The 13,761-nt window shown below is 52.0% G+C and overlaps 1 protein-coding gene across 1 annotated transcript in view; it reads right to left on the reverse strand.

Moving 5' to 3' along the window:
• Positions 1-13,761, reverse strand: part of LOC140693507 (uncharacterized) — a 72,752-nt gene that overhangs the window by 630 nt on the left and 58,361 nt on the right. The window contains exons 7-15 of the mRNA XM_072957325.1: positions 10,566-10,686; positions 10,102-10,300; positions 8,410-8,526; positions 7,816-7,990; positions 7,606-7,697; positions 4,295-4,381; positions 3,890-3,960; positions 2,619-2,706; positions 284-416 (exon numbers count right to left, since the gene is read on the reverse strand). Of these exons, the coding sequence (XP_072813426.1) occupies positions 284-416; positions 2,619-2,706; positions 3,890-3,928 (260 nt within the window). The 5' untranslated portion in view covers positions 3,929-3,960; positions 4,295-4,381; positions 7,606-7,697; ... (2 more) ...; positions 10,102-10,300; positions 10,566-10,686. The remainder of the gene's footprint in view (positions 1-283; positions 417-2,618; positions 2,707-3,889; positions 3,961-4,294; positions 4,382-7,605; positions 7,698-7,815; positions 7,991-8,409; positions 8,527-10,101; positions 10,301-10,565; positions 10,687-13,761) is intronic.

Here is a 13,761-nt window from a genome sequence, read left to right on the forward strand (position 1 = left end):
TGACTGCAAGGATGTGCACTTGCCTTCTTATCCTGGCCAGGTCCCTGAGCACCTCCCTGCATCCCTACACTCCCTGCACCTCTGCACCCCTGCTACTCTCTGCAATTCTGCACCCCTCCACCCCCACATCCCCTGAAATGCCTGCGCCCTCCACAGCCCCTGCACCCCTGTCACCAGTTACACTTTTGCACTGCTTACACTCCTGCACCCCTGCATGTCCCACACACCACCTCTTGGGCCTTTGGCAGAGTCTCTGCTGTTAGACCAATGCACAGTGACTCACTCTTTGCCAGTATATGATGCATCAGTGGACGTCAGGGTTTGCCTGCAGGAAGGTACATGTTCCCGGTCACTAGCCTGGGCCACTAGGGTGATCTCTGTGAGGTCACCCAGGACGGGTTCAGAGATGCTGTTCTCTGGGAAGAGAGGAGTTGAAACCGGTCTTGAGGGCAGAGCTGTGCTCACCAGGCCGTCCACGCTTCATGTTTTACACAGGGCTTCGGAGAAGTGAAATGGATCCGGCCAAGTAATACCGGCCTGCTGTGAGCCCACCTCAGTCCTGGGCTCTGAGTCAGACCGACTGGCTCCCTCAATCAGGGCCCAGTTTGGGCACCTGAATGGTCCCTTTGAGGCATCCCAACAGTTCTCAGGATGAAGTCTGGCTGCTTCCACCCCATGGCCCTCCCTCCTACTGTGCTGGCCTCAGGAAGGTTCCTTATATGGGGAAGAAGGCAGCCCACACCCTACCCCACCCCTCACCTTTCTCTAACCCAGGCTGGTGCTCTCTCTGCCCCTCAGAGTCTGGGAAGCCATCCCTCTTCAGTTATGTCCCTTCTGAGATGGACTTGCTTCCACTCAATTCTAGGCGAGGATGCACCATGGAATGCACTGGGTAAGAGAACCAAAATAAATAATTTCTTCTGTGAGGTTGTCTGTTTATCTACTGGGGCTGGGCTGTGTGTAGTTTGCTACAGCTATTGGTGTGAGAGGCTAAAACAGCCTGTGTGTCCTTGTTTTCATCTCCCCGCTGTCTTTGGGTTTTCCCTAGACACTCCTGAGACATTTACTTCTGTTAGTATTATTCCTGTTATTACACACGGGCCCTACTGACATGGAGGTAAGGTGTTGGGGGAGCGGGACAGAGCAGGGCATCTGCAGTCCTGTGATTAGTTCTCATTGAGCCTGTGCCCTGAGCTGTGACCTCCACAAGTGTGTCTCTTTCCCCCCACCCCAATTTGGGTGACACAGAAGGGATTTCCCTTCTCCCAGGTTGGTTAGGCTCTGGTAAAATAATTTCTCATTAAAAAAACAAACAAAAAACAACTTCCCCCAATGAAACAGAATGTTCTGGGTGTATTTCAATACAGTTATTTTCTCCTCTCCAGGCAGGAAGCATGAGGAGTTATCCTCTGACCTTCATTCTGAGAACAGGACACGGTCCTGGATGTAAAATACATGAAAAAGAGCATGGGGCCCCTCTGACTGGCCCCCTGGAGTTGTCACACTCTGATTTCCCCACACTGAGCCTCCTGCTGGCCTCAGGGACCTGTTAAATCTGCCTGCCCCCAGGGTTCTTACAAAAGCAGGTTCTGCCTTGGGAGCTGTGACTCTCCAAGCCTGCCCGCTGTTCCCTTTGCAACCTCTCTGGGTTGGAAGCAGCTTTCCCCCTCAGTCTTCTGGGATCTAAGAAGAGCAGTGGGTTTGCAGCTCCCTCAGATTTGGTGTTATTTTCAGGACAGGAGGAAGAACTTCTGAGCTCCACACGAGCTGGACCAGAGGCTGGAATCCTCCCTTCCTCTGCCACCGTGCAATCAGTGGCTGTGGTTCTAGCCGAGTTTCTGAAGATGTGGACTTAAACACACATATCCCAGCCCTCACAGGAGCACACAGTCCCATAAATCCCCCTAGTTTCCACTGGTAACTATGGAGCCGATGGGGACACGGGTTTCGGGACCACAGAGGCCTGACTGCACGACTTGCTCCGTGGCCTATTTACGTGGTTGCTCCGGGCCTTGTCTGAAGTGGCTTGTTTACCACACCTGGTACGTGGGAAACACAAAATAAGTACTAGAACCTTCACTTTTTCTCCCTCCAGGGCCTTCAAACGTAGAAAGTAATAAGTGAACTCAGACAGCCTAGTCACCACAATGAGGTCCGTCCAGCCTGGCTCTCCTGAGTGATGGGCACTGACTTGCACCTTAACTCGGAACAGTAGGGGAACTGCCTTCCTCTAACTGGGCCTCTCCCCACACCAGGCACGCCCGCAGCTCAGACGGGGCCAGCTCCCCAACTGAGGTGTGTGCTGGTGGCTTCAGTGTGACCTGGCCCTGCCGGGACATGAACCTGCAGTGAGTGAGGTGGAGGGTCGGGTGGAGGGGGGTCCCTTCTGGGGTGGCAGGGGGCCCGGTAGCACCCCTCCCAGCCTGGTGCCTGGGGCTCCCTAACACCTCCTACAGCTCCTGGGTTGGCTCCGGTCCTGGCCACTCCACACACCCTCCCAGTATCTTTTCATTATGTCCCTTTTCTGCTTTTATCAGCGAGAAGTGGCTTCTGTTGCTTGTTCAGTGAAACAGTACATCGGGAAACCAGACTACTTCTAACATCAGTAAAATACCAACCTCGGTCAGCTCGCCGGGCAGACCGTGCAGCACAAAGGCCTGAACAGGGCTGTGCGAACGGCTTACGTGAAGGGTCCTCAGCATCTGTCTTCAGAGATACAGAAGCTGATGGTTCAGGTAAAACCTCAGGGTGGGATTGAGGAATCCAAAGCTGGTTGGTTTCAAAGGCTAACTGGTCAGACCAGACCCCTGAGCTGTGGTCAGAAGCCTGGCTCAACGTCACGCAGACTCAGCGCCCTAAGTGCCGGGTGGGGCCGGTGCTGTTCCCTTTGCAGGCTCTCGTTGGGGATTCACTGTAGCCCCTTAAATACAGCAGAAATTCCAGCCCCATTAGCCCCCACCCTGAGTGTTCCATGACACAAATCCCGGGAGTGTTTAATTTTCATCTTTGTTTAGGAGGATGAAGGTGGTTCAAGAGAAGACATAAATTCACACTTAGTGACACAAGGTCACAGCCAGTACTTCCTCCACGGAGAGCTATGTGCTCCCACAGTGGTGGCTGGGGGCTGGGCAGAGACCCTCTGCTGGTCCCAGAGGGACTCGCTCATCTGGCCACAACTCATGGGTTGGACAGAAGATCCAGAGGGTGACAGAGCATCTTTCCTGGGAATTTGGAACTGACACATAGAAATCAAGTTCACTCATCTGGAGTTTGGCGGAGGGGAGGGGCGGTGGTTGGAAATCAAATGAAACCAGAGCATGAGAGAAACTTAGAAGTGAAAGAGCGAGAGACAGAGAGACTGAGCTTGTGAGAGCAAATAGTCAGAAAGAAGGCAAACAATCAGGGGACAGAAGAATTCCAGCTCCTGACTGTGTAGTCTGTCCCAGCCCATCAATGACCCCGCGAGATGTTTAATAACATTCCAGTTTTGCAGATTAGGAAACAGGCTGAAAGAGGTGGGGGCTGGGTTTGGGTGCACAGTTAATTCAATTGCCACTGGACCCCACACTTCCCATTGCCTGAAGGCACCCTAATCCTCACTGGGACCCCTGTGGTCCCCTGACAGCCCAGCACCCTGATCAAAGGGACCCTGCGGGAGTGGGAACCCCTCTTGAGTGTGGAGAGTTCCCTGCCCCGAGATGCCATGCATCAGCAAGCTCCCGCTCACCCCAGGTTAACATCAGCCCAGCTGTACAGTCTCCCAACCCGCTTCCCTCCCTGCCAGGCACCCCCATCCTTACCACCGAGTGTACTGCAGGAATTCAGGCACAGGGATGCCCAAATCAACACGAGCCCATCGGCAATAGAAAAAGCAGACTCCCAGGCCCACCTGGGTTGCGAGGGGACAGAAGGTGTCCTCAACTTTCATGTGTCTAAGACAATCTTCTTCAGCTGGAGGTTCTAGAGAAAAATAAAAGGTCCAAAACATAGTTCGGTGAGGAATTCCTCCAAGGACCTGACTCCAGTGTCTACAACCATGTGTACCTACCCCCGGAATTGGGGTGAAGGTGGATTATTGATCAGCACAACCCCTGGTGGCCCAGCTCCTTGGCTTGGCTGCCCAGAGGGGGCTGGGGGAATGGGTAAGGCCAGGGCACTCAGGAAAAGCACAGAGGACCTGACCTCTCCCTTCTGCACTCATAAACCCTTCCCCAAATCTCAAGGCATTGGACAGAGATCCGCCACAATAATGAGATGCTCCCATCTCTTCACTCACTCCTGTCGGTTCACTTACATGCTGAGCATCCACTGGGTCCCAGGACAAGACACATAGGATGGCTGATGGGACAGGCTTGGTCCTTCCCCCTGGAACCTGTTCAATCTGATCAAAGAATGATCACTTATAAAGAGTTTCTCAAAATTATACAGAGACCAAAGACCAACTGCAGAGTGAACCAAATTTAAAAATATATATGAAGATCCCCCAGTCTCCCCGCCTAAGGTTAACAGCATAAAGCAAAAAGTTCTTGCCTTTAATCAGCAGGGAAGTTGTCACCCCCTCTCAGGTGGAAAGGAGAGTTATTCTTTGAGCACGTCACAGAAGTGCTCCATCGGATTGGACCAGGGCATCTACATTCATTCAGCAAATGTGTATAAGCTCCTACTACATACGGGAATCTCCTAACTAGACCGTTCCCAAGGCTCTCGGGCTTTATCAGTCAACAAAATAGACATGACTCCCCATCACTGGGGGCTCAGAATTTTAGCAGAGGAAACAGGCAGCATGTTGGGGTAGCAAGAGTTTGGATAAATTTTTAAAAAAGAGTGATATGAGCAAACTCGGGTGATGGCGGTGGGGTGGGAGGCAGGCAGGAGAGAATAAGGCAATCCTGGCAGATCTCACGGAGTAATGAACTTGAAGCAGAATAGATCCGGAGGAAGAAGGAAGAGCCGGAGCCAGAGGCCCCCAGAGTGAGGGGGAGAGTGTGGGCAGAGAGGCAGAGCACGCCGGGTCCTGAGGCCTTTGTGACGACTTTGGCTCCTAATGACATGGTGACCCGTTTAGTGAGTTTTGAGGGGAGGGGTGATGTAGTCCAACTTATGCTTTTGTGTTTGTGTTTTTTGGGGGGAAGTAATTTATTTATTTTAATGAATGTGCTGGTGATTGAACCCAGGATCTCAAGCATGCTAAGCATGCGCCCTACCACTGAGCAACACCCACCACCCCCAATGTATGTTTTTACAGGCTCCCTCTGACTCTGTGTGGATGAGAGATTGTAGGAAAGCAAAGATGGAAACAGAAGGCTATTGGTATCCAGGAAAGGCTGAAGGTGGCTCTTAGGAGGGCGGGGAGCAGAGAGCAGGTATTTAATTAAGACAGAATATCCAGAATTTTCTAACAAGCTGGATTTGCTGTCTGTGAGTGTAAAAGAAAGAGAGAGAAAGGACATGGTTCCAACATCTGGGCCTGGACAATGGGAGGGATGTCCTCTCCGGATGGGAAAGGGGATGGGAAAAGGTGGGGCTGAGCAGGTGGAAAGGGGCTGGTATCAGCTCAGTTCTTCAATGTCATGGTTAAGGGGTGTGTTACATATTGCCACAGAAGTGCCTAATAGGTAGAGGAATCTGTTTTCTTTTTCTTTTTAACATTTAAAAAATATAATTAAACATATTAATTGTATTATGTGAATGATTTGGGAATTTTGTTTCATGCCAAGTTATATGTTATATATAGCCAAATGGAGCATATATCAAAAAGGGGAGAAATGAGGGCTTTCACATAAACTGACTGTCCGTAACGTAGGTAAAATTTCAATAAAACCAGTCTTCAGGGCAAAAACCTCATCTCGGTGTTACATAAAAATAAATGAAAAACGACTATGTTGATGTACCATTATTTCATGTTACATAATAGCCCCAAACTAACAGTGTTTAACTATGAGGCTTGTAGAAATACTATTCGCTTTATTCACATAAATACAGAAGTGCAGAAATGTTCTAAGGTAGAATTAGCATCTTAGTGGAAATAATACATATTTGAGCATTTTACATGATATATATGTACTGATTCAAAATTTGGAAAAGTAATTTCATAGTAGAACATATGTATGAATGTGAAAGCAAGATGAATGAAAGGAAAAGAATGTGATGTGAGTCTCAGGGATAAAGGCTCAGATGGAAAGGGGAAATCAGGGAATTTTGGAGAAATCGAGAAATTGATGGCATGCCAATTTCCAAGGCTGGGTTGCTTCCACCAAAGGAATAGCAGAGAGAGAGAGGAGAGGCCCAGGAACCCACCCTGGGGAACACCCACAGTATATGTTTGGAAAAAACAGGAGACATTGGCAAAGGACCAGCCAGCAGGCCAAAAGCAGAAACAGACAGAGAGATGGGCTGGGGGTTGAGTGAAGCAGGAACACGGGGTAGGAGGGATGGAAGAGCTGGGTCAAATGCTGCCGAGGGGCCAAGCATGATGAGGAGTCAAAATTGACCACTATATTTAGCAACATGGGGTCACTGATGGCCTTGACAGGGCAGTTTCCATAGAGCGAGGGATCAGGCGAAAAGCCAGAATGGGTGTAAAAGGGGATGGCTCAAGAGAAGATGCAGACAGTGAGTTTAAACAACTCCTTAAAGATTTGCTGCAAAGACACAGGGTGGCAATTGGTGGGGGTGAATTAGGGTCAAGGAGTGCTGTTGGTTTAAGAGGATGGACGTTTATATACTGATGGTGCCAACTAGCAGGAGAACAAAATAGATGAGGCAGTGAAAGAGAGGATGGTTTTGGGAGTGACAACCCAGAGAAGATGGGAGGGATGGGGCCTCGGGGACTTTTGGAGGAACTGGCTTTCGATGCCACTTTTAATAAGCGGTGGGGCACCGAGAGTGAGGTCACAGACATCAGAAGGCGAGCGGATGTGCTGGGAGTTGCTTGTGAAATTTCTCTTCTGTTGGCTTGTTTGCTTGTTCAAAGTAGAAAACTAACCTTACCAGCTGAGGAACAAGGAGGAAGAAAGAGTTACTGGAGCCATGAGCAGAAGATAAGAAAGAGCCTTCCAGGGAGAATGGGACAGTAAAAAGGGCAGGGGGAGGCGGGGGAGTGAGCTCCCAGAAAGTTACATTTTCTCTTTGACGTCCCCAAATGTGTGACGTGTTATTACCCTTCCTGCTGTCTACAAAATAAAAATTAATTATGGTTCAGAGGAAATGCTATTTCATTCTAAGAGGCTGCCTGTTTCTCAGGAATGGTCATCTTAAACTGCAAATATTACAAACAATGTTGAAAAGATGAACCTGTGTACCTAAAATCCCCTATTTTCTATTAATCTGTTTACTACTTAGTTCCCCTATCAATAACACATAACAAATACTGCCATGATGGAGGTACACCGATGCTTAAAAGGAAATGAGATCTGTATCCTTTTGCTAAATTCCATGGCTTCCTTAATATGCAGTTCCACTTGGAATTTAGGAATGTCTGGTATAAGAAGTGAGAAACAGTTTGAGAAAATCCCGGCTCAGAATTATACATCACAACCACATCTCACAAGTATATACAGCCGTAAAAAAGTTTAAAAGCAAAACTCCGTAACTACTCTTAAAGACCTTTGCAAACCTGGGCCTGCCAAGATGTTTCCAAACTGGAAAGGAACTCCAATCTCTTGCCTGGTACCGGACCAGAGGCTGGCCAGCCTTTTCTGTAAAAGCGAGAGAGTAAATATTTTCAGTTTTGCAGATCATTTTGTTGTAACCATGCAGGTAGGCAATAAGAAAGCTAAGAGCACTGGGAGATAGGAAACAAACGGGCATGCCCACACTCTCCCTTCCACTCAGGGCAGCTTCTCTGTGGTGGGGAGCTTTGCCACAATCACTTGCTTCTTTTTTCCATTGGTTTCTTTGTTTCCACCTTACTGCTCGAGCTCAGAACTTCAGGTGGGCCTGGTCCTTCAGCATCCATGCAGAGAAGGCTGAGCGGGGTTGGGAACCCCACCTGATGGAGAAGAGAGATTACTGGGAGGGACATTGTGGAGGCCACCATGACACGAGACAATCACACCTTCCGGGGTGAAAGGGAACGAAGACAAGGGAAGGACACAGTAGTGGGACCCCTAGGTCGCCTGCCAGGCTTGTTCTCCCTCCACGGCAACCATGGGGGCCTGGGGGGTGTTGGGCTTCAGCTACGGTGATTAGGATGAAGGGACTCAATATAAAGGACCCTCCAACTCCTCACTAGGTTCCAAACGCAGCCCCTCTAAGTCCACCCTCTGAGTTTCTGGAACTCTGCTGGAAGAATACATGAGCAGGCCAGAACCAGAGCCCAAGCCAAACATGACAGGGGTCTCGTGGGGCTGTAACCCCATGCTCAGTGGTCGGGGACTCCTTGCAAATCTGCAGAAATCCCTGTTCCACCTCATTCCTGGGAGAAACCCCAGATCTCCTCCTGCTCTGTCTGTTCTTCTCTTGAGGCTATTGTCCTGGAGGGATGCTGAGTCATTGAACCTGGTCCTCCAAACGTACATAAGCAGCCTGTTCAATAAAACAAATTATGCACTTTTTCACATTTGCCAGTTTTTTGATTCCAGAAAGGCTGTGGGACTCATTCTCACAGTCTCCTGTGCCCCCACCACATGGTGGCCCTCTGCTCATGTAAACACGATTTCCCACAACTGCACCCTGCCTCCCAGCTTGTCAGAGGGGAGTGTCCCACAAAGACACAGGTGTTTGTGAGGATCCTGTCCCCCAGCAGAAAACCTGCTCCTGGAGCCACGGTCAGGGATCTGGCCTCCTAAGCCGCTCAGCTCTAATTCAAAGCCTAAAGTGGGGGCCCCGAACATTGCTGAATGACTTTCTGAATCACCTGGACTGGAGGGGACTGATTTTCTTTCCAGGAATGGAGGTAGCGCAGCCTCCATTTTCAGGGCTGACCTTGACGATGGATCTAGTTCCCCCGACTGCAACACAGGAAGGAGTGGCCCTTCCATCCCACAGGTTGGAGACCCAACCCAAGGGAGTACTGAAGCAGTGCATTGCTGCCAGGTCCAGCATCCCTGCAGAGTGGCCTCTGCCCTTGAATGACCCCCTTCCCAGGGCCTTTCTTGCCCGGACACCACCACACCCCAGGCTGTGCCAGAGCTCTGGGGCTCTGCGTGTCCAGGGCACAGAGGTGGCACCTGAGCCAGGTGTCCCCTGGGCCTCAAGGGAGAGAGGTCTGCTTCTGCATCAGGGGAAGGTGACCCCACAAGGCTGGCAGGACACTCTCAATATGGACCTCCAGGAGCCCTGGGAGCAGTTTCCCTGCAGGTGTTAAGAGCCATCATCAGGAGGGCAGGCCCCTCTTTGTGCAGACCATCCAGCAGTGCTGGGCCCACGTGCTGACCTCAGAAATCTACATGCCCCCACGATTCCCCAGGCAACCTCACAACTTCGTCACTTGGTGACCTGGGTACCACGAGCTCCTTGGCCATCCCATGAGGGTGGTCCTTGCAGGCATGGTCTCCAGGTTCTCCTGTTGAGAAATCCCCCTGGGTTTCTGTGGTCACAGAGCAGACACCAGAAGATTCTAGTCCTGCAGTGACCCCCACAGCAGTCAGCTCCCCTGTGCATGTCCAGGGACAAATGACAGCAATTTATTGCCAGGAACCGTGATTCCATACTAAGTTCAGGATCCTGGTAACTCACTCTGCACCCCAAAAAGCTTCCATGAGAAATGTGTGTATTGGGATGTCTGTGCCCCTAGAAGAGCTGTTCCTGAGGGTTCCTGGGACCCTCCAGCCCCTCTCAAGGTTCTCAGATCCTGGGTCTAAATTTCTATCTGCCTCTTTTGGTGTACGGCCACCTGTGTCTCGTGGTCACGGGTCACTTTATTGCATGACTTGGCATGTTCTTAGTGCTCGTCCTCCACCCCTGCACTAGACTCCCAAGATGTTCCCACTGACCCTTGGCTCCCTGGGTGGCTCAGGGGGCCCTAAGTCTGCACCCTTCACTCTCCTCCTCTACCCCCACCTCTGGGGCCACCCCTAGGTGGACTTGGAGGTGTTTGTAAATGAGTCTTACACAAGGACATATCTGGACAAAGCAGGACCCCACCCCCGGAAAACTCACCTGCTCCCTTCTCAGAAGAGGACCCCACAGCCCCACATTGCCTCCCAGGGGTCTGCTCAGGACACAGTCCCCCAGTTCTGGGCAAGGTGTCTCCCTGGAATCCTTGCTTCCAGGAAGAGTCTCTCTGTCCTTCTTCAGAGTTTAGAGGTGTTCCCATGTCCCTGACCACCAAGATGCCCAGCACAGTCCCTTCAGTGACCTGGAGAGACAAGGAACTTATGTGGCCACAGGTCTCACAGGACACACCTGCTGGGACCCCAGGCTAAAGGGCTGTCCTTCTGCCTTCTCAGGTGTGGCTCCCGTGGTATCTTTTTGCAGGGGGCCCAAACGGGGAGTGTGGCCCAAAGCAGTTCATGGGGCTCTCTGGGCAGGGAAGACTTGGGCCAGGTGGCCTTGCCTGGTTTCCCTGCTGGGCCACTCTGAAAACCCCCGCTCCTCTGGCTGTGGCTGGAGGCCCCTCAAACCTCAGGGCGGGGCTCTTTCTCTCAGCCTCCACTGACTCCAAAGCCACGCTGGTGCTGGCGAGGGGAAAGAGCTTTCTTGCCTTCTTTTGGCCAAGTTGCCACAGGTGGATGCTGCGGGGAGCTGGAGAGAGAGGTAGCACTTGCTCAGATGTGAGTGGTTAAGCAATTTGACACCCTGTCAACTAGCCTTAAACATTGGAATGAGGTCTTTCCCGGTAAAGCTGGAAGTTACTTTCAGTAACTTGTCTAAAGATTTCTTTTTTTTTTTCCACTTAAAGACTCATAAAACCTCTCCCAGGTCATTCCTGGTATGGACCATTATCCAGGGATCAATCAGGAAATGCAGGAGGAGAGGGGTGGGGGTGGGGGAGAGGGGAGGTTAGATCAGAGCCCACGGAGAGGAGATGCCCCTCCCAGGAGCCTCACACTGGGCAGTGGCTTCTGGCATCCAGCTCTCCTGTCCTCAGGCCCATTCCATCTGCGGGGTTTTCCAAAAACATAATGGTGGAAGGGCCATGGAGGACACCTAGAACTTCCAGAATAGACAGGGGGAGCAGAGTTACCATGCTGGCCCTGGGTTTGGAGACAGACCTGCAGTGGAGACCACAGGCTTCTGAGAAGCCAGTTTCGAAATAAAGGCAGTATGCACTGGAATACCCGGCTCGAGAGAGTGCTTCATCATAGACATGTAATTTACATAGTTCTCACCACTAAATTCTGTGTTCCCAACACGCTACATGAATGACGGCTTCAACACACATTCATTTCTGAGATGTGAAAAAGTGTAGAGCCGCTCTTTCATCCTGCATAATGGGCATGGCTACACTTAAGAACACTTACCAAGATTTCTCAGCAAGAGCCAATTTCGAAATAAAGGCAGTTTGTGCAGGAAAACCCTGTTGGAGTGAGGGCTTCCCCATACACATGTAAGTTATAGAGTTCCCCTCACCATGAAACGCTGTTCCCAACATGCTACATGCATGAAGGCTTCGACACACATTCAGTTCTAAGCTGTTAGCATGTGGAGAGCCGCTCTTTCATTCAGCACAAAAGGCATGGTTACACCCAGGAAGATTTACCCAGATTTCTCAGCTGCTTCCTTCAGCCAGATTCAAAATAAAGGCAGTTTGTGCTGGGAAAGCCTGTTGGAGCGTGTTCAGAGCTGTTTCGGGCTCTGTCCCAGCTGGAGGGTGCAAAGCCCAACCTCCAGAAAGAGGGACCAGGACCCCACCCGCCAGGTGGTGTTGCCTTTGTAGGGGAACAGTGATCTTTGGGTAAGATATATTGCGGCTCTCTCTAAAAACTGCTTTGACTTAAGTTTGCATCCTAGTCACCAGTTCCAGGACAACAGAAAAGGCATACCCTACATCCCTTTGCACTCAACTCTTCCCAAAAGAGCAAATATTTGTCCATGAAAATACCAGCTGCTCTTCTAAGGCCCACTAAATACCCAGCAGTGTGGGCGGTGCACTCTTGATCAGGGACAGGAGGAGAGGGAACAGCGGTCCTCCTGCAGGCTTGGCCTGGTGTGGCAGCTGCGCTGTGGGTGCGTGGTGGGGAGGGAATGCAGGGAATCCTGTTTGAGGGGCCTCTGTGCACGCCTGCATTATAGTCTGAGGTTTCATACAAAGGCTCCAGGCATCCTAACTGGTTAGATACAGCCCCCACCCTTGGGCTGGAACCACCAGGAGATAAGTACCTGTAACAGGGACGGTGCCTGGTGTGGGGAGAGGTCATGGGACACTCCGGGGGCAGGGGCGGTGGTGCTGGGGAAGGCAGGGGATGCAGTGAAGGGTGGAGGGAGCAGGGTCCTTTGCTTGGGGGTGCGAGTTCTTTGGGAGACCACAGGGAATGGCACACATCATCCCCACCCTATACCCCAAATTCCTAGCCCCGCCAACACAGGGGCTGCTCTGCACCCTCTCAACGTGGCTCTCCTGTAAGACCGCACCCAACCAGGCATCTGGCACCCTGCCCTACCTCCCCTCTTGGGACAGATCCCGTCTTCTTGGAAACTGCCTAGCAGCGCGTATTCAAGGCCGGCAGCCGGCCTGGCGGATCTGCACTTCAGGTGCCCTACCTGGCCAGACGTGCCTGCCTGGGCTCAGTCCTCTATCTTGCCCACAGGTAGCCTGGGTCCACTTCCGGTGCAAGCGGAGGCCGCGGAGCCCAGGCTGAGCCCCGCACACAGACAGGTGAGGGTGCCCCCGCCCCGCTGCCCCGCCGCCGCGCCCACTGTTGGCAGCATTGCCCCAGCCTCCGGCCGGTGCCACCTGCAGCTGAGGACCTCCGCGCGGCCCCGCCCGCCCCGGCCCCGCCCAGCTGCCCCATAAGCCTCCCCCCACCCCCGTCCTGGCCGCGCCCTTGCTCCCATTGGCTCCGAAAGTTCTGCCCTTGCACGTCTAGCGTCGGGAGGACGCAGACGCAAGCGCTAGGGGAGGGCCCCGCGGCGTTGCCATGGATAAAGACGCCGCGCTCCTCGCGGGCTGGCGTGCGCTTCTGGGGCAGGCAGCGGGCTCCGGAAGTGTGCAGCTGCCCGGGGCCATGGCGGTGTTTGCTGCTGGGGATGGCGGCTTGCTTGGCCGGGCCACTAGTTCTGGCCGCGTCAGTCGGCGGCCGACATCCTTTCTGGGGCGGCGTCTCACAGACGGTAAACGTACGGCAGCGCCGTTGGCGGGGCCAGTGGACATGGACCGGGGTGGGATCCGGGTTGGTGTGGCGGCCGGGGAGGGCTGAGGTCATGATGGCAGCCCTTCTTGGTGAAACAATAAAATGAATAGCCATTTTCACAAGACCTCTGAGTAAATCTACTAGGGAACTTCATCCTGGACTGAGGAAGAGGACTGGGGAGGAGGGGGCATTCAGGGGCACAGAGAACCATGGGCCACCTGTCCCACGATGGACTTTAGACTCACCCTCACCCTTCAGGAACTACTAAATACACACAGACAGAGTGCTATGGACAAGATTTTTTTTTTTAAACAAATCCCTGAATCCCTAGCAGGTCTTGTTTCTACCCATACACAAATGGCTTATGTGCATAATGTTTCACAAAAGCCTTAAAATATTATCACCCCAACTTGACACATCAAGAAACTGAGGTAGAGAAGTTTATCACATTCTACAAGATTAGAGAGAGGCCACGTCAGACACCGTATTTAAATCCAAGCCCCTGCTCCAGTGCTCACACTAGAAA

The sequence above is a fragment of the Vicugna pacos genome, unplaced genomic scaffold (assembly GCF_048564905.1).
Source record: "Vicugna pacos unplaced genomic scaffold, VicPac4 scaffold_19, whole genome shotgun sequence".
NCBI lineage: Eukaryota > Metazoa > Chordata > Mammalia > Artiodactyla > Camelidae > Vicugna > Vicugna pacos.